At 49.1% G+C, this 20,039-nt stretch overlaps 1 protein-coding gene across 5 annotated transcripts in view; it reads right to left on the bottom strand.

Moving 5' to 3' along the window:
- The window catches only part of Bcl11b (BCL11 transcription factor B), an 89,648-nt gene extending 69,920 nt beyond the window's left edge, over positions 1–19,728 (bottom strand). For 2 of the 5 annotated variants that reach the window (XM_074067183.1, XM_074067185.1), the window contains exons 1-2: positions 18,636–19,713; positions 5,351–5,719 (exon numbers count right to left, since the gene is read on the bottom strand). In XM_074067183.1, coding sequence (XP_073923284.1) covers positions 5,351–5,719; positions 18,636–18,693 — 427 coding nt within the window. In that variant the 5' untranslated portion in view covers positions 18,694–19,713. Of the gene's footprint in view, positions 1–5,350; positions 5,720–18,635 lie in introns of all 5 variants that reach the window. The other 3 variants (XM_074067184.1, XM_074067186.1, XM_074067187.1) reach the window with 3 other exon arrangements.
- Positions 19,729–20,039: the final 311 nt, after the last annotated feature.

Genomic DNA, 20,039 nt, shown 5'->3' with positions numbered 1-20,039 from the left:
CCTTTTGCTGTATGACCTTGGACAAGTCCCTTAATTCTCTGAGCCCAAATTTACAATGGGGTTAGAAATTTCTACTTCAAAATTGAAAAATTAAGTGAGATAACCCAAGAAATATACCTGGCACAGTGAGGAGTACCAGATAGGACTCCTCTTCTGGACCCTGCACCAGCCGTGCCTGAGCCCAGAGGTCAGCCCACCAACACCCAGTCCCCAGCCTGTGCCCGGGCCACATGTCTCAGACAGAACATTCCAGTCTTCCTCAGTGCAGCCAGAACTAATAATTAGTTGTCACAAATTAATAATAAAAGGAAATAATCCATACCACAACACACATGGATTTAACTAATCTTAATTTGAGGAAAAATAACAACTCCAAACAGATCAAATGCAAGGGGATTTTTTTTGTTGGTTTTTTTTGTGTTTTTTTTTTTTTTTAAGACAACCTGCAAGTGGGGTTTATCTCCAGTTTCCGGCAAAGCAAATTATTTAGTTTCTCTTACCGGACAAGCTAATTTTTTTTCCCACACTTACTTTATTTTTCAATGTCTGAAGCAAACATTCTGAGAGCAGCCTGTAAATTCTAGGGCTCCTCAGAAACCTCTTCCTCCAACATATAGTGCTTAGCAGTGGTCAGTGGGATCCCAGACCAAGCCCCAACTGTTCCCTGCTCCCAAGGCTCGTCCCTGGCCTTTGTAAGTTCCAGATGATGACATAAGAAACAGACAGGACTTCCAGGCAGGGACTGCCCACCACCTCCTGTCACTCGCTGTCACTCGCTGCCTGTCTCTGCACTTCAGAAAATTGACACGGGGGATTGAAGTGGGGAGGAGAAAAAAAGGTAAACTGGTGAGTGGCAGCTGAGAGTTAATTCCTCCCCATTATAGCTCTTTCTGATAATGGAAGGGGTGGTAACATGCAAAACCAAATTACCAGTGACCAGGCACCTCCCCCTTCCAAGGCTGATAGATGTAGATGCTAAGGAGGAATCTGGAAGAAACTACTCAGAGAGATCCCAGGTACCATTTTAAAGTTTTAACTGAGAAAAGCAAGCTCCCCAACGCTGCCAAGCAGTGGCCACACTTTCAGTTTGGCTTTCTAGAAGCTTCCACATCTCGGTTGTTTACTTCCGGCTCGAGCCTGTGCTCAGCCGGAACATGGTATCTTCCATGTCTCATTTTATTTAGCCCTCAGCACGACGCAGAAAAGTGGGTGCAGACAAGGAAACTGAGGCCAGAAAAGAGAAGTAACTCATCCAGGTGGCCAGCAGGAGTAGGGCTAAGGGCACAAATAGGATCCAGGCCCCAGGATGCCTAGGAAGGTCACCCTGTGATGCTGATCTGACAAAATACAGAAGGAAGACAGGGACCATCCCCTGCCTTGAGCTGGTATTATTTGAGAACCTGATGAAAGATTCTCCCCCATCCTAGCACAGACCATCAGGAGGGGAAAAGTCGCTCTGTGAAGCTGTTGGTGCCCATCATGCCAGGCACACGTCGCAAACTTCCCTGTCTTCAGTAAGTACATGCCCAGATGAGGAAACTAATGCTCTGAGGGTCAAGTCCAGTCCCAGGCTGGCAAGGAGCAAGGTGGGCTTAGGCTCTAGTTGTATTCACTCCCATACAGTTGCATGAGGCCTTCAAACACCAAAGACCCCAGGCCTTTCCTCCTCACCCATCCCCTACACTCCCCGAATAACTACTCAGTGACTCTGCTCTTTGCAGACCCTGGAACTCCTATCCCACCTCCTGCCCAGAAAGGAGGGGGCTCAAGCCTGCCACAGATGGATGGAGAGATGGATGGATGGATTGTCCAGGGCCTTGGTTCTCCAGCATAGCCCCCAAAGAGGTAGAGAGAAGCACACAGGGTTTCAATGTGGCAGATGTTAGCAAAGGCAGCTGACTGCACCCAAGTCAGACCCCTAGGCCATAAAGGCCTGACCTCTGACCAACTCTACCCCAAAGACCTTCCCTGCCACAGTAGGGAGCAAGCCTGGGACCAACATCACCCAGGTCAACAAGGCTGCTACCTTCTCACACTCAGGCTGCTACCCCACAAGCACCCTCCCCTGCAGTGCTTTATCTAGAGCCTGGATGCCCAGGGTGGGGAAGGTTCTCAGTTACTAAATGAAGGAAGGAAGGAAGGAAGGAATGAGTGAGTGAATGAATGAATGCCTGCCAGAAGACAGTGCTTCAGAAACTTCCTCTCTCTACCTTCCCATTTCTCTATCACTAAAATAAAATAAAAATCAAAGGAATAGTAATTGCCTTAATACCCATCTCCAGGACGACAGCCACAAGGAGAAGACTGACACACAACCCAAACCTTGGCACAGTGATTGAAAATTCCAGCCCAGTCCTTGCCCTGAGGACACCTGGAATGATTCTGCCTACTTACAGGCCAGCCTTTCCATCCATCTCTGGAGCCCAGCTTCTAGAAGCCCCTGGTAGAGAGGACAGTCTAGGACCTCTCTGGGTAAAGCAAAGTCTGCTGGCTCCAGGACAGGTAGGTCCTCACAGCCACCTCACCTTGGACTCAACCAAACTGGACACCTAAACCAGCGGCACAGTCCCAGAATTACCAGCCACCCGCCTGCCTGCTACAGGTCAGGGCCAGCAAGGCCATGAGGACAGAAGCAGGGCATGAAGAGGCTGAAGAATCCCCTGGAAGTCATGGCCAAAAGACAGGAGCCCAGGGCCCAGCAAGGCCAGCGTGCCAGGGGCATGGGCGAGCTGTGAGGATTTCCAGAAGCCTGGGCAGAGAAACACCAGCAATTCCTAGTTCCCCTCTTAAAATATAAAGACTCAATTATCTTTGAGCAGCTTGCTTTACACATGAATTGACACATTTATTTTACAATAAATAACTGAAAGTTATCTGTGTTTCCTTTACTGTTAATCTACACAGAGAAATAATAAACAGGGCTTGTCTGCAAAAATGCAAAGACGGCAGTCCTCAGAATTCAATTAAGCTAAAATAATTAATGCTCCCACCATATTAAATTACTTTATACATTTGAGCCACTGAAGTTCTATTCTTTAATCTTCCCTTTTTAGTAAATAAAAAAAAAAGAAAAGAAAAGTTGGTACAAAAGTAGGGAGGGAGATAGGAGAGCAGGGATGCTGTTAGAACAGAATGGTGGTCTACAGCTGACACAGCAGCATGTAGACTGTTTTGTGCCTTTGATTAAAATAGCATTTTTAAATGCTCTGAACAAACATATCTTTTTAGCCTTTTAAGGGATTATTTTACATATTTCTTCTAGAATGAAGAAATCCATTCGCCCTGTTCCGACCAGAAGGACCAAGATCTTTCGTCACACATAAAATAGAAGTATTGTAGGCTGCTGCAATATTACTGCCCAAAAAGAAGAAAAAAAAAAAAAAACGGGGCAGGAGGGACTAGAGGATGAGAACAAAGCTGCTTGGAGATTAATCCTGCCTTTTATGAAATCACATTTAGTTGCTTTCTTAAACAAACTTCCCCCAACCCAGCGATCCACAGTCTTCACTGGGAAATTGCTGTGATGCAAATTCAGGATTTGTTTTGGGGGTAAAAGCTACAAGTCTGCGCACTGAAACAGAAATAGGAGCTGAGTCTCCCTGGCAGAGGTCACCCCTAAGGGTCTGTGTGCACTGACACCAGGTGTTTATCCATTCTGAAATCTATCCTTCCAGTGTTAGACAACACAGACAAGGGACCCAGCAGCCTTCCTGCCTGATTGCTTGGCCCTAACAAAGGAAGTGTCGCAGGGGGCTGTGCGGTGCTGGGAGAAGGCAGTTTGCAGATCTGTGGCCTGGACGTATTGAGGTTGCTCTCCATACCTTTGCATCTCAGAAGTGAGAGGTTTCGCACTGGGGCACTCATCACAAAGCAAGGAGCAGAGGCTGGCCTGGTTCACAGGGCCTCCCCAATACCCAGCAGGTCATTAATCCCAGTGGCAGGTGTGCAAAGAGAGACCCAAAGTTACAAAGCTGCCGCATGGTACCAATGGTTTTGCTGCTTGACCCTGACAGCTCCCAGGTGATGGGAGGTCCCTGCACACACCCTTCTGTCACCTCCTAGGAGCAGCCAAAGTCTCAGTACTTCCAATGCCTTTGAGAGTTCCATGACCAGAGCACTGAGGTCACCAAGCCGCACATGACCCCCCAGTCGGCCACCTATTTGTCCCCTGCAGAGCCACAGAAGACTCCTGAGAGAGAAGTCCCACTGGCAAAGCATTCAAGGAGTCCCTACTCATTTAATCATCAGGCCTGCTAGGACTATTACTCTCTGTTGACAGGTAGGGAAACTGAGGTCAGGCAAAGTCCACCCCAAGTGTCAGGCATAGTCAACCAGCAAAATTTGAACCCTCATCCACACGAACTCTGATGCCCGTCTTGCTCCAGAACAGACTGCCACTTTTCAAGATCACAGGCAGGCCAAGACCCCTAGTCTCCCTGAGGCCTCCCGGACTCAGAAACATAAACCAGAAAAAAACGCTCTGGCCTGCAGGCAGAGCTGTAACTCCCAGAGGGAACACTCCAGCATGCCATGGTGTGGTTGGAAGGCAGGACTTAGCACAGAGTCACCAAGGTGAACACACCCTGCTGGAGGACACAGGCCATGCCTGGCATAGAGGCCCCATACCTGTTCTTCAGGTAGTGAGACCAGCTGTCCAGGTCAGCCAAGTGGGTGTGCCAAAAGGCATGTCCGATCTTCCCCAAGGGCACAGAGCTCTGACAAATTCTCACAACCCCTCCCAGACCACCCCTGGGGTCAGGGAACATGAGAAGCAGACTCAGAGATCGGGAGGCCTAACCCCCCTTTTCACAGCTGGGAAACTGAGTCCAGAAAGAAGAGAGGAGATGTGTGCTCCTGGGTGTAAGTGCTTGCCAGGTACTACCACACGCAGCATCTCCCTAATCCTCATGACAATCCTCACGAGGTAGATTTCCTTAGCTCCATTTTACAGATAGGAAAGTGATGTGTCCAAGTTGTAGAGAACAGATTCCAAACCAACACTGTCCGGCTCCAAAGCCAGGGACTAAGCCAAGATCACCAGCAAAGAGGGAGCCAGGCAGACTTCTGAATGTCCATGCTGTGCTCCAGACCACCTCTGGATTAGGTCCCAAGATAGAACCCCTTGCCGAAAGCAAAGCACCCAGCACAGGCCAGTCAGGCCTCCCTGAGCCCCAGGTCCACCTCCTTGGAAGGCCACTTAGTTGGTGTGCCCTCACAAAGGGGAAGCCCCAGCTGGTGGCACAGAGGCCATCCTGGAAGCCCCCAGACCTCCCCAGCACCGATGCACATAGACCGTGGGGCAGCCCACAGTGGCTTCAGCAAGTGACCAGGTGAGCGCAATGTTCCATACCTGCAATGTTCTCCTGCTTGGGGCAGATGCCTTTCGTGGGTGAGAGTAGGTGGTCATCTTCATCAGGGGTGACCTGGATCCCAATTTCTACCGGCTCGGATACTTTCCTGAGCTCAGAGCGTGACGAGGGCGGGGGGCTGCCCTTGTCCAGGCCTTTATCATAGCAGGCACTCAGGCTGCCGCCACACTGTTTCTTCTTGTGCTCTATAAAAACCAAGATGTCCCCCAGGGGGAAGTTCATCTGACACTGGCCACAGGTGAGCAGGTCAGGGTCGGGGCCACCCACCATCAGCCCCAAGCTGCTGGGTTCCTCTATCTCCAGACCCTCGTCTTCCTCGAGGATGGCAGCCTCCACATGGTCAGCCTCTGCTGGAGACAGAAAGGAGACAGGGAGGGGCAGAGAAGACAGAGATGGACTTAGGTGATCAAAGCAGCAGGGCTCCTGCTACCCCTTCCCCACCAAGAAGAGCAGCCCCCCACTCCCCTGCGGCTGACTGCTGGAACTCAGCAGGTCCTCCCAGGATTGGAGTTCAACAAACCCCTGCCCCAACAGATGGTCACACTGAGGCCCTGGGAGCAGTGTCATGATGCCCAGAGGTTATCACACAAGCAGGTCTTAGTTCATGTTCTGCCCATTCTTCCCCACATAGCATGAGAACACAGGCACAGTACACACATCCTGGCTGCCAGCAGCATCAGCCAAGATGTGTCTCTCAAACTTGGGGTATCTGAGCATCACCGGAACCAGGCAACAGTGCCCTGGAGCAATCACTTTGGAAACCAGACATCAGCATTTTTGAAGCCATCCCAGGTGATTCCACCGGGCAGCAAGGCTGAGAAGCAGAAAGCTAGCACCCAGTGCCCCTGCTCAGACTGGAGCTGCAGTCCTCCCTTCCCGGGTGCTTTCATTCATGTTCTTTGCTCCTCATTCATGCCGTCCTACTCACATTCCTCTACCTGAGCCCTGGCCACACACCAAACTGGAAAACAGAAACCCAGACAGGCGTCAGAGGGTCAGTCCTTCCCAGAGAAAGCAGCCCACATCTCAGAGAGCAACAAGTTGAGTGTCGGGTTCCAAAAAAATATGAAAGGCAAAAACAAAGCTGCCAAAGTGAGCTGGCTTCTCTGCAAACAGTCTACCCCCGGTCAGACCCTATCCTGTTGTACATTTCCCAGCGCTCAGCAACTCTCCACCATCCTTTTTCTTTGTTTGTTGGTTTTATTTTCACTCCCAGAAAAACAAAAGAAAAAAAAAATTCTTCAGAATCCAAAAGCATTTCTTGGCAGATATCAAACCCCACTTTCAATGGGCTGAATGTTTTTATATTTCTTTAAGCAGTCAGTATATTTCCTTTTGTTGTGGTTGTCATCGTAAAGGACACAGGACCCAAGTATTTTGAAGTTAAAATACCTGACAAATCAGCCATTCCCCTCAAGGGGAAATTAAAAAACTGGGCAGAGAAAGTGTCATGAATAAAAGGCAAATGACCAGTGTTGAGGTTTCCATTCCCCTCGGGGTCTGAGCAAACTCAGGCTGGAATTTTTCAAGAGCAAATGTCAGTCATCACAAGTGGCAGGGTCTTCAGGGAAGCCAGGGGCAGCCAAAGGTCTGATACCCCGAGGACGCAGGTAAACTTTAGGCTGTATGGTATTCGGGAAAGGATAATGAAAACCACAGAAGAACAGGGAGAAGGCATGGAAGGGAGGCAAATACATTCCGTGGCAGTGAAGTTACTGACGGGCCAGAGCCAAAGAACAGATAATTTAAGGAAAAAATTCTGTGGCATCTTCCATCCTACATATAAATCACTGTTCTGTGTTTTCTGAACACAAACTCGGTTGGGGCCTGCCGGAGTCCAACGTGAGGCTCGTGACATAGGCTGAGCATGGATGGGGGGTCAGGCCCAGGTATACCTGAGAAAGGGGAATTACAATTTGCGATCCTGTCTGTGATTACAGAAAAGTAGACAGGGCCTTCAAGGAATTAAAGGTAGAAATCGTTCAGAAATGTGGCAGTAGAAAAACACCCCGCAGACAAGGAAATCCTAAATCTGTTGTCTGCAGATCTCTCACAAAAAGAACCGACAAGGTAAAGAAACAGTCCTCACAAAGCCAGTCCCAGAAACCATTAATTACACTTTTAAAAGAAATCGGAGTTTACTTAAAAAGGAGTTTGAAGACAATGCTACATAATTAATTTACCAATTCATTTTATGAAAAGATGCTTTGCTATGGTTAAAATGTAATCACAACCTTCAAGCTGAACAGTGGTTCGAGGGAGAGCCTGGATTCCTGTGAACGGTTTGTCAGAACGTAAAAGGTAATTATTCGGTGCCTCTTTTCCCTTTAATGATCTAACATTGAGCAATACTGTTTATATTGAAAAGCTCGCACCTTTAATTACCAATTACATATACATAATTTCAGAGCCAAAGGAGAGGGCTGTGAAAACAGTTCTTTAGAAATATAAGGATGTATTGTGCGCCATTTCCAGAGACGGAGCGCTAGCTAATAAATGGGAGGAGGATGTCAAAATATTGTTTTGTTAAAAAAAAAAAAAAAGGCATGAAGGAAATGAACTGAAAAGCAAAAAAGGACAAAATGAAATTGAGAATTCAATCGAAGCTGGGGTGAGGCGCGGTACCTGGTACCTTTTTAAATACCAGTCGAGAGCAGGCCTGGCGAAGCACCCAGTCCACAGAGCATTCGCTCAAAACAACAAATCCACATTCCCAACCTGCACATCCCTTCTAAGGTCTTTTTCCTCTTTGTATTGAATCTTTTATTGCTTTTTACTAACTTTTTCAGCTACATCTGCCCTCCCCGGCAAGAGTTGGAGCAAGCATGAGTATCCCCAATCTGCTTAGGAAGTTTGCAGCTACAAAATTTCAAATTCATCTTCTAATTCAAAAGAAACATGGGCTAATTTAAAAATTAGCAAAGGTCACAGACGCCTGTTCGAAAGCATCCCTCCCTCTCCGCTCCCTTCTTTGCCAAGACTGCGAACCAGCACTTTTTCCTTTTCTCCCTCAGCCCCCCCCCCCTTTTTTTTTAACATCTGGTATTCTTTCCTGTCTTTGGCAGTCTCTGCCTTTTCACTTTCCTCATGCAGCAAGCCCTGTGAGCACCAGTAATTGAGTAAGATCTCCAACGCTGTTTACTGTGCAGCAGTTCTGATTCTGCGTGAAGTCCCTGGCAGCCAGGCTGTCCCCCGGACTATCCAAGCTCAGCTGTGAACTCCCAGACCAGGTCTCCACCTCCCAGACCTGGAGCCAACCACTGCCTCTAAGCAAGTTGGGAGAAAAAAAGAACCAGAAAAAGAAGAAGGGGGAAAAAAAAAAAAAAGTCTCTTCCCCTCACATTTTCAGCATTGAAAGTAAAACTCCCTGAGCTGACAGCGTGTTCTTCACCCTGTCAACTCCAAAGAATGGGGTTTCCTCTCCCCACCCCCAGGCTGTGGGGTTCTGAACTCTGAGCTCTGGACTCATGCATGTGACACTCCTGAGGACCATCACAAGGTCATCCCCAGCATTCAAGTAGCAGAGTCCCCCTGAAATCCAAAGTCACCCAACTTCTGGGTCAGAATGGGCCAACCAAGGCAGCTCACTGGGCCTCAAAGCTGAGCTTAAGGCCTTGAGAGACACCCCAAAGACCGTGGTTTCATTTCCGCTGGCAGGCGGATACTGGGCTGGGCGTGTAGGGTGTGTGTGTGTGTGCGTGCGTGTGTGTGTGCTCCTTCTTAGAACTGTATTGGTAATGAAAGAAATAAAAGGAGAAGAAACCACTTGGCCAACCCTGAGAAGTCACAGTAGGAAGGGGTCTGGTCCTCCAAGCCTCTCCTCTCTGCCTGCTCTGGAGAGAGACCCTTGCATCTCTGTATAGCCTCAGAGGACCAGGCCTCTCCCCTGACAGGCAGACGGCCCCAACTGCCACCCAGAGAGGAGAAAGCACCAGGAGAAAGAAGAGACAAAATCAGCCTTTCAAATCCCCAACCCTACGAATCCAGCCCTGCCTGCAGCCTCAGCCAGCAAACTCTGGCCTTAAAAAATAAGGCAAAAACAAGGTCTTCCTCTGAGATGATATGTGAATTCTTGAAAAGCTCCCCAAATGCCAGGCAGCCCTGAAAAATATTACTGTTCTCAATATACTAAGAGTCGAATAAAGTCGAGCGATTGCTAAAACACTTGACTCATTAAGAGGAAAAATGAATGGATGCAGCAGGCGACTTGTTCAAATGTCAGATATCAGAGCACTGGGAGAGTTCTGAAATGCTAAATCCTAAAGTGCCTGAACAAATATATATTTACACACACACATACACACACACAGAGTTAGATTTTCTTTTACAACAAAACCACATTTTATTTACAAGGCTGGCCTCCTCCCAGCTGGTAAGCGCATTTAGAAGCAATGAAATCAGGCTTCACAAATAATAATGGTCGTCGTTGTTAAGTGAAGGGGAGGCACTTGATCCTAAGACAAACTTCCCCCCGTGGCTCGGCTACACTCGGTCAGGAGGAATTTGGGGCAGAAGACAGAAATGGAAGGATGCAGTTAACACTGGCCCAGCCAAACTGTCATCAAGCCCCAGTGGCTGCAAGGGCTTAGAAGGCCTTACCTGGCCAGCAAGTCCCCTACCTTGCAGGGCTCCAGAGCCCCTCCCACCCTGGTCCATCTCCTACAACTGCCCTGCACCTGCCCTTTGGGGGAATTCCAGTCAAGAGATCGGCTACCTGCTGTCCTCATGGTTGAGGGTGTGTGCACGGCTGCATACACGCCATGAGCACACACATATGCGCTGCTGAGAACACAGTTCGTGCCCCCTTTACCGTGTGCCCCTTCAATTCTAAATCTCAATCTGTAATGGCTAACCCACAGTCCAGGAGAAACCTATGCAGAATTATTGTTTCAGTGACGGGGGGAGGGGAAAGAAGGGGAGGGATGCCAGCTCTTAAAATCGTGTGCCACCAACGTCACAGCCTCCATCATGATGTGTATGTGTGTTTACAGGAAACGTTAGCATCCATCCGCCGAGCTCTGCCTCCGACTGGAGACTTTACACCTGCTTCCTACGAAGACAGCGCCTTTGCCAGCAAGTCCAAGCTTAACCAACGATCTACAAAGGAATCTTTTCCTTCTCCCCCCTGAGAACATTCGGGGAGGGTCCGACATTCAAGGCGACACGGAAACACCACCAACCCGCGCACTCGACAGAGCACAACACTTTCTGAACTGCCATTAATTTTTAATTTATTGGATCCAAGGGAAAATAACAACCATGGGGTGGGAGTGGAGGGGGGTGAGAACGGGAATCAATTCTTGGAGAAACTAATCTATGACTAGATGATGCTTAAAGGCACGATGAGGGATTTTATGAAGTTCTCCTCACTGAGGGAATAACAAAGTGCCCGGCAGAGGAGGAGCTACAGATAAGAGCAAGGTATGTGTTAGGAGGCACGTCCACCCAGAACCACCAAGGTTAGGACATGAGGAGGGACCATGGAGGGGCACAGCCAGCAGCAGATCTAAAGCAGGAAGTCTCATCGCACAGATGAGAGTCTGTGGAGTCCAGTCTATTCCAAGTGTCACAACCCTGCACCTCCCTGAGGCCCTCTTGCAAAGGCCACCTCCGTGGAGGGACAAGTGCATACCCTGCCTGCTCCATCCAAGAACACACACTTCAAAACTAAATTTTCACCATTTCTGACCTTTGGGAAGAAGACAGAGAGAAAGCAGCCAGTGCCAAACATGAGAACCACTGTGGATTTGTTCTCTGAGGAAAATAGCCATGTTCCTGGCTGACGTGGCCAGCTGGGGGGACGTTTGGACTTGGCCTGCATTCCAGGCTCTGGCTACAAGGGGAACCGCACTTGTACAGACCTTGTCAATACTCTGGGTGGGAACATCAGATGGCATGGGGGGCACCAAGATATGTACAGACTGTCCTGCACAACTCCAGCCAGTTTGGGGTAACTTGGGCAGATCAAGAATAGCAGCCTGCAAAATATCCTAAATTGCTCTACAAGCTTAGTCCAACCTCCTCCCTTCCCCCCACTGCACATACCTCTCCAGAACCCCAAAAATGGAGTTGGGCTCCACCAACCCAAGGGCAGAAAAAAAGAACGAATGAATAAGAAAAAAAAAAAAAAACCCACACATATTCAGGTATAGGCACAGAACCTAGCCATTCCTAAAAAGTTACAAATAAAAAGCTAAGTCCACAACCCCAGAGAATGAAATAACCTATGTTAAGATAAATAAAATACCTGCCTTAAAGAAGAAAAAGAAAAAGATATACCTCTACAGAAAACCTTCTAAACCCATTCTTCTACAACACTGAGATTGCCTTAAATCCCCACAGCCACAACGGGGCTCCTGGTGATGTGATGTAAAAGCATTCTTTGTGGCCAAATGAAGAGGTTTGCTATATTTAACGTAATGTTTTTCAAAGGTGCAAGCAGGAAGAACTTCCATAGAGTACACAGAACCCTAGCAAGAGAATCCAGGTTCTCAGAGCCCAGCAGCAAGCCCAGGAGGGCAGGAGCTACTTCCCACAGCTCCTTTCCAAGGTAGAAATTTAAACATTATTATTTATTATTATTATTATTATTATGCATCCATGAGACACATGTTAATCACAATAGCACTGACATTCAACTTTGAGTCATTTCTGCATCCTGTTTTAGAGGACTCATTAGAATGGTTCACAAATATATCTGAATTTCAGCAGTTCCATGGAAAGGGATCATAAAAAAGTTATGTAAAAATAGAGGATTTTTTTTCCTCTTTTGACTTTGAAGTTACTTAATTTTGTGTGGTCTGGGATTTCATTACAGTAAAATAGCTCAGGCTGGTTAATTCGACACCCAAGCAAATTATTAGCTGCCGAGAGAAAGAAAAAGGAATGAATTTGGTGAATCTCAACAGCTACACAAAAGACTTACATGTGTCAAAATGCCTGACGAAAGCCCCCGCCAGTGCAGCACCACTCACCAAACCTGGACCTAGGGACACTTTTGCCAGTGAAAACGAGGCTCACTGGCTCGTGAAGAGGACACCAGAATTGTGTCCCCCTGCCTTCGGTGTGTCTCCAAATAGCCTGCTCTCGGCATTTTTTCATAAATATCCTGGGAAAACCAACCACTCAGGGTAGACCATCAACAGCTGGAGAAAGGGGGAATAAAATAGGAGCAGATCTCACCATGTTTGGCTCCCTGGGACTGAAAGGCAGATTTGTGGGATCAGGGAGCAGGGAGAGGACAGAACACAGAAGACCCCAGGCCAGACCACAGAAGACCCCAGGCCAGACCACGTGAGTAAATGAAGAGTGCTGTGAAGTGACAAAGCCATACTCAGAGCAGCTAGATGACATGGACGGTCAACCCTGGCGTTCTGTGCTTCTCCCCACCCCCCCAACCCCTAGTCACACAGACACGAGTGTGTCTACAGTTCAGCACTGTCTTTTGAGCAGGACTTTCAGCCTGCATCAAACAACTGACAATGGGTGCAGGGCGTTTATTTTTCCCCTTGTCCTCTCCAGATGTGACACCAGCATTAACCTGAAAGCCAAAGTCCCTGGAGAGTTTGAGGTGAAGCTGAGGCCTACCCAGGCAGGCAAAAGGTCCTTCCTTCAGCCACCAAAGGACAAGACTGAGACTCCCATCCTTCCCCACACACACACACACACACACACACACATCCCACCATGAATTTTTCAAGCATTGTCATTCTGTGGTCTGCATCTTGTCAGAGCTTGCGAACTCCCCAAGTTCCAAGGCAAAAGACAGGGGATTTCTAAACTGAATTTTTTTAATGGTTTTCTACAGATGAGAGGCCACTTCTCAGCCCAAGCCATTGAAGTGACCAGGCCTCTTCATCTCTCAGTTGTCCCACGGGCTGGCTGCCCCATGATTACAACTGGCTCAATTCAAACATTAAATGAAGTAGAGAAATCATCAAATAAAAGCCTGGCCCTCTTTCTACAGCTGATGACAGCGTAAGCTTTTGTCTGACCTAATTTATTTCTCTTTCAGGTTAGAATAAAGCACCCTTTCCTGTTGCAGGGCAACCTTGTCTGCTCATAGACTGAGCATAAGACTCGGGCTTACTGTGCTGTCTGCAGATCTTTTCAGCTCGGAAAAGAAGACATTATAGATGTAGAAAACTTGCGATCAAAGTGTACATATTCCCCAGCACTAAATTACATGTTTAGGGGAGAAACAGTCTCATTAAAAGCCATCCACCCACAAGGGCACTGTGTGAGGTGAAAGGTATGACCAGTGCTGGTTCTGGTGAACACACACTCCTTCCAAACAAAGTTTTACATGTTATTTAAGTTGGCATTTTATATCTTTAGGGGATAATGCCATTTCCCTAATAGATACAATTGAGAATATAAACACTATAAAATCTGACCTAAAAGGATTTCCATTCATCAAGCTTTTTAGGTCCACGGCTTCTACAAGCAGCAATTCTCGGTGATCCCTGCGTCTGTGACATGCACAGAAAGGGATGGCATGTCTTACCAAAACCATGTCCACTCTTCCTGGCTGGATCACAAATGCCTTCATCGGAACCGAATTTTCAGAACATTGAGACTACAGGCAAATCAAGGAAACACACTCAGTCAAAACTAACAATTTTTTTTTAATTGCCTAAGAAAAAGAGAAAGAGAAGAAAAAGAAAAAGAAAATGCCCTCATCTGCCAAAGTGAGGGATTGTAAATCAATGACGATGGCTTGAAAATAGATTTCTCAAACTTATATTCTCATTTTGTCCTGCACGAATCTCTGCAGGAAAATCAATATTACAACTTCACACTTAAGACATTTTGCTGCAACGTAAACTGCCCGGGCTGCTGATGGACGCGGCTCCCAGCCATTGTAGCAGAGGCTCAGCAGCCATGACACGGGCACCGAGCGCCCCCTAGCGCCGAGTGGCTCCAGGAGCGGACTCCACGGTTCAGGTTTGCCATGAACCAAAAGTCAATTCCCCTTAAAGTTTATTTTGGAAAGTATTTTATCACAACATGCAACAGAGAATGCAAAGCAATCGAGATAGGAGATGCAAAAAAGATAAGGGAAGGCGGGTACAAAGCCGTGTTCTAAGCTATGTCAGTGCCAGGAGTCAAATTCTGATAAGGTATAGGAACTGGGATCTGTAATCGATCAGACTTTTGTATGAGCTTCCACTTTACCTGAGAGTCATTCTAATTATTGTCAAATGCACCCAAAAGTGGCCTTCCTCTGGTCAGGGAAGACCAACTGAGTCCTTCAGTGATAAGAGAGCATCTCAACCCAGCCTCCCTCCATGTACCTAAGGCTGGCTTCCCAGAAGCAACTGCATTCACCCTAGGACTGGAGAAATGACTTATCGCTTACCAAATATGTTGAAGGCTAGACAAAACTCACCAAGGCCAACACATCGGCAGACAGCAACTTCTCCCCCACCCTGACCTCCAAAACAGAAATATGCATATGTACAAAATCTCCAGGTAGGGAAAAAATACCCTTTAAAAATATTAGGGGTTGTTAAAATATGCTCACGGCTGTTTTCTCTCAGGTGTGAATTACAGATGAATAAAATCAGCCTGGCATAACACCTTTGATGAACACATTTTTATTCTCCCGTGGAATCGGACCAGCTGACATATCACACTTCTAATGATATGGGGTTCCCTTCTGTGCAGAAGGGAGACAAACTTCACTGTCCCCACCAACTATCAAAGAAAAAAAAAAAAGAGGGCCCATGTATCATGAAATTTATTGGAAGCCCAGTTTTAAAAGATAAGTGGACCATTGGAGATATATACTATACCCTGGGGAATTAAGATAATTGTGAGCACAGCCACCTTCAAAACATACAGCTCCAGCAAAGCCCAATTTAAAAGGCAAGTGCATGGAAGTAACAGCCTAACTTCCCTGTCAAATCTCGGGTCCCTGGTTGTTTTGCAAAATAGTGAATTCATACAGAAAATTACTAATCTTCCAAAGAAACCTGTTGGTGGGCTGTTGGAAAATCACCTTAATTGGGGTTCTGTAATTTACCATGGACAACTATGTCCTTACATTTCGTTGGAAAGCCTCACACTCCTCCATGGATTTCAGTACATTTCTTCTCTCTGGCCCATCTGGCATCACCGGCTTGTGGCCCTTCCCTCCTCTGCCTGGTCAGCCTCTGTCCCTTACCTCCCCTTTCACTATTGTCCCTGTGTTGTTTTGTTTGTTTTTATCAATAGCTGTGTCTGTCCTCTGGTTTGAAAAGCCATATCCATCTGGGTCAAACATTTTGAAACAAACCAGAAGCCCAGGGTTTCCTCTCCAGCTGTCTCCCACTCTCTTTTCTACCTCACTCTTCTTCTCACCGGCCCTGCCTGTAAATGTAACTAGCTCATTATGGAGTCCTTCTTCTTACCCCTGGCCAAGATCGACCAAGATCAAGGATGCTGTTTGTGTGCTCTTCTGGTTTCCGAAGTCATCAGTTATTCTAAGTTGCATCATCCCTAAAGAACCTGAGCCTGCTGCCCCAAAGGCCCCGCAGGCTGACACCCAGCTGATAACGATGCGCCACGCTTTAGGTGGTTTCTTTCACATTTGAAATCTCAAATGTGGGCCCCGGGTGGAGGCTGTGACAGCACCTGCTTTGCTAGCCAGGGCTGCAGAGTGCCCTAATCCAGGACTCCTGCATCTTTTGTGGAGAGGTACGTCCCCCAGGCTAGGCAGCCTCAAGTATATCCCATTCTTGCCTTTTCCCTGCTTGCTCTCACCTCCTGGGTGACACAGGACAGACAGAAAAGCCAGCTGCTTTTCTGTCAAAAGCCAGCAGCTTTTGGATAATAAGTAGCCTTGTCTGAGAACTGGTTGGACCACTCTCTCTGCTTAAACCCATGCACAAAGCCAGGCTCCCAGTGCCCCTAGAAGCAGGCAGTATCGCTTTGCCCCCTGGTCGCCTTTCCCTCTTTTCTCCCCACCACTCTTCTTTTCCCTCCCTACCACTGCTCCAGTGTCAGCTGGCTTTCCCTGGTTGTTCTGAGCAAGGCAGAAACAGGGAACAAATACAGAATGGAAGAATGTTGCACCAGGCATCTCTCGCCCCCATGCCCAGCTGCCACCAGTCCTTCTGACCAGGGCTTGCTCCTGGTGTCCCAGAGAAGCCAGGAGAAAGAAGGCAAAAGCACAGCATACCTACCTGCCTCTTTCCCCTTACACACAACTGCAAATGCTCCTGGTTCCTCGTCAAAGCTACCAGCTTGTCTGTGCACCCCCAACATCTCCCCCTTTCCAGACCCCCCCACCTCCCCCTCCTCAAAAACAACCCTTGCAATTAGAGGGGCTCCATGGGACAAACTGCCTCCTGGAGAAATTAGGCATCTCCAAGCATAGCTGTTTTAACAACCACCCATCTAAAGTGGGGGGGGGGTTAGTGGAATAAGAGATTGCTAAGGCTTGGTAAAGGAATAAAATGTCAACTGTCGAAAGAGACCTTGATCAAACCAGGCTCAAATCTGGTTGTAAAACATTTTGTTTTAAATGCAATCAGCAAGTCTTCTTTGATGTTATAATAGCGAAAAATAAAGGAGAAGTCCTCTTCCCTTCCCCTCGAAAAAGGTATCCCTCTTCCAAGAATCCCACTTTAATATCTATTCTCCCCCCCCCCTCGGAAAAATGTAAAAATAAAAACACAAATTCTTACTAATGTATCTGCTGTAACAAAGGAGACAGGCGACAGCAATTGCTCCGAGCAGATGGCTCCTATGCTGGGTTTTCAGGGGAGGGGAGAACCCCTTTATATATTTATTTATTTATTTAAATTTTTTAAAATATAACATAAATATTCGGTTCTCGGCCGCCGGGCAGCCAGTCCTCGGCAGCGGCTGGGCGCGCATCCCTCTCCAGCTCCGCGCGGGGAGCCCGGCCCCAACGCGGCGAGGTGCGCGGAGGATTGCAGAAATACAACCTGCCTGAGGTCTCGATGGCACCCAGAGGATGTTTTATTTCTATTGCAATAAAAAAATAAATAAATAAAAGGCAACGGCGACCCAGCCACCGCGACAGAAAGAACGGCGGAGAAATGCTCACGCGCGGCGAGGAAGCGGCCCCGCGGGCTGCAGCGGGCGGGCGGGCCGGCCGGGAGCGCTGAGAGCCGACCTTCCCGGTGCCACAGCGCGGGGACCCGGGCGGACTCCCCAGCACACCCCGTACCTGGGCCGCTCGCGCTCGCTTTTTCTCTTTTCTAAATAAACCCAGCTGGGGCGTTGGAAGCTGCCGCGTGTCTGCCCCGCTGCCTGACTTTGCACGCCCCGCCACTTGCTTGCAATCCACACGATTTCATCCGGTGGATTTCCACTCCGACCTGCCTTGTTTATTTAGATAGGGAAGATGAAAGATACTAAGATAGAAAGATGGATAAGAGATTGATAGGTCGTTTTTTCTTCTTCCTTTTTTTTTTTTAATTACTATTTTACAAGCGCATCCCTCTCTTCCCACTCCTGATAACATTTTTTTTTACCCGTGGCGGGGATTTTTCACCAACTCAACCCCCCCCACACACACACACTTTTTTTGGAGTGGGGGGAAAGAAGACAAGCTCGTCCCAGGAGACGGAGGTGGGGAAATGGGGAGGGGGGTGCCTGAGCCCGGCAAACAGCCGCGCAGCTGGATTCTTTTGAAAATAGCAAGAGGAGGGGAGGGAAAGGCGGCTTCGGAATCCTAAGACCAGCGTGGCCGGCGCCCTGCCGGGCGGGGCGCAGCAACCGGGAACCCGGAGCCTGCGGTCACCCCTCGCCCTGCGCTTCCCCGAGTCCGGAGCGCACCCCGATCTCCTCAGCTCGCGCAGTCAGCGCGGACCCACGCGCTCGCCAACTTTTCCCCACTTCCCGGCTCCCCCCTCCCCCTCCGCTCCCTCAAGCCCCCTCCCCCTCCTCTCCAAACCCCGCCACCAGCGCCGCCGCCGCCACACACGCCGCTCGGAGGGGCGAGAGTCCAGCCGGGCTCGGCGCGCACACACACCTCCTCCAGCCTGCGCGCCCCCTTCCCCGGCCCGGAGCCGGCTCCGCAGGCCCCCGAGGCCGAGGCGCGTCTGGCTGCGCAGCGCCCCGACTCCCCCGGCTGCAAAGAAACTTTCCTATGGCCCCCCGCCCCCCACCACGCTCCAGGCCGACACTGCTGCTTCTACCAGCCGCCCGGCGGCCCCGGCGCCCGGCCCGGCCTGGCTGCGCCCGGCCCGGTATCCCCAGCCCCGGGAACCCCATCCTCCGGCCCCTCGCGCGCACGCCGCAGACACTTACGGGTGATGAGCTCCCTCTGGGACAAGTGTTGCGGGTTGCCCTGTTTGCGGCGGGACATTGCCCCGGCATCTATTCTGGCATCGCCCGGAGAGCTGCACTGATGGGGGCCGGGGAGGGGGTCCGAGCCGCCGCCGCGCCGCCGCCGCCGCCGCCGCGCCTCCTCCTCTGCCCGGGTTGGTGTTTTGTTTTTTTTTTTTTTCCCCCTTCCTCTCGTGCCCTCTCTTCCTCCTCCTCTTCTTCTTTATTTTGCTCTTTCTTCTATGCTGTTTTTTGTTTTGTTTGCAAAAAGAAAAGGAAAAAAAAAAAAAGAAAGAAAGACCTCTCGGTCTAAAATAGAGAAAGAGGCAGAAAAAAATAAATAAAACTGCTGTTGCTTGCCGCGGACTGGTTGGTTTCTTTAAAAATATATTCTTTTGAAGGAAAAATATCTCTTACACTTCTTCAAACTGCTTGGCCTCTTGGACTTCTAAATGTCTTCTCGAACTTAAACCGGATTTTGCACCGGCCCCTCACACTTTTCTTTCGGGGTCTGGTAGGTGGAAAAGCGCAACTTCCACCAAGGGGGGAGGGAGGAGGAAAAATGCAAACAATTTTAAAAAAAAGAAAGAAAGAAAGAAAGAAAAAGCAATGGGGAAAAAAAAGCAAAGAAAACTTGGGGACTTGTCTCGTACCCCCTCACCCCGCCCCCTCAAAAAACCCAAAGCAATGTAAAACTGCCGCGGTTCGGTTGTTTCTGGGTTTTCTGCGGGCTGCCTGTTTTTTTCTCGGAGGCTGACCCTTCCGAGGCTCTGGGGGGACTCCAAGAGCGGCTCCTTCCCAGTTCACCTGGCAGGCTGGCGCCGGCCGGAGGGGCTGCCGAGTCCCCGCGAGCGCTCCCCAGCGCTCCCCCGGCGCCGCGGGCCCAGGGGGAGCGGGGCTGAGGGGCGGCTCACCCAGTGCGCCTGGGTCGGTGCGGGCGCGGACTGGGAGCTATAGATTGCAACGTGAAGATGGCGGAGTCCGGGTTCTCTGGGAGCTCTCGGTCTCTCTATGGCTGGGGCTGCCTCTGTACAATGGGATAAAATTCAAGTTCAAGTGCGGACGTGACGTTTAATCTGCACTAGAGACAAAAAGACCCAGAGAGTCGGAGCACTGGGGGCGACTAGCGGTGGCTTTTTAACATTGTACCCTGTAAGAGAACAAGAAAGCACACAGAGACACACGCGCGCGCGCGCGCGCACACACACACACACACACACACACACACACACTCGCCAGTGCGCACACCCGCAGCCCAAACCGGCCACACGTGCAAACCGCGTTTTTTGTGCGCTTGTCTAATCCCTGAGCACTGGCTGTACAAAAGCACGGGGGCGGGGGGTACGGTGGGCAGGATATTTTTAAATAAAAGAAAATCCTCCTCAT

The sequence above is a fragment of the Castor canadensis genome, chromosome 3 (genome assembly GCF_047511655.1).
Source record: "Castor canadensis chromosome 3, mCasCan1.hap1v2, whole genome shotgun sequence".
Classification (NCBI taxonomy): domain Eukaryota; kingdom Metazoa; phylum Chordata; class Mammalia; order Rodentia; family Castoridae; genus Castor; species Castor canadensis.
This window is presented reverse-complemented; position numbering and strand designations above follow the sequence as displayed.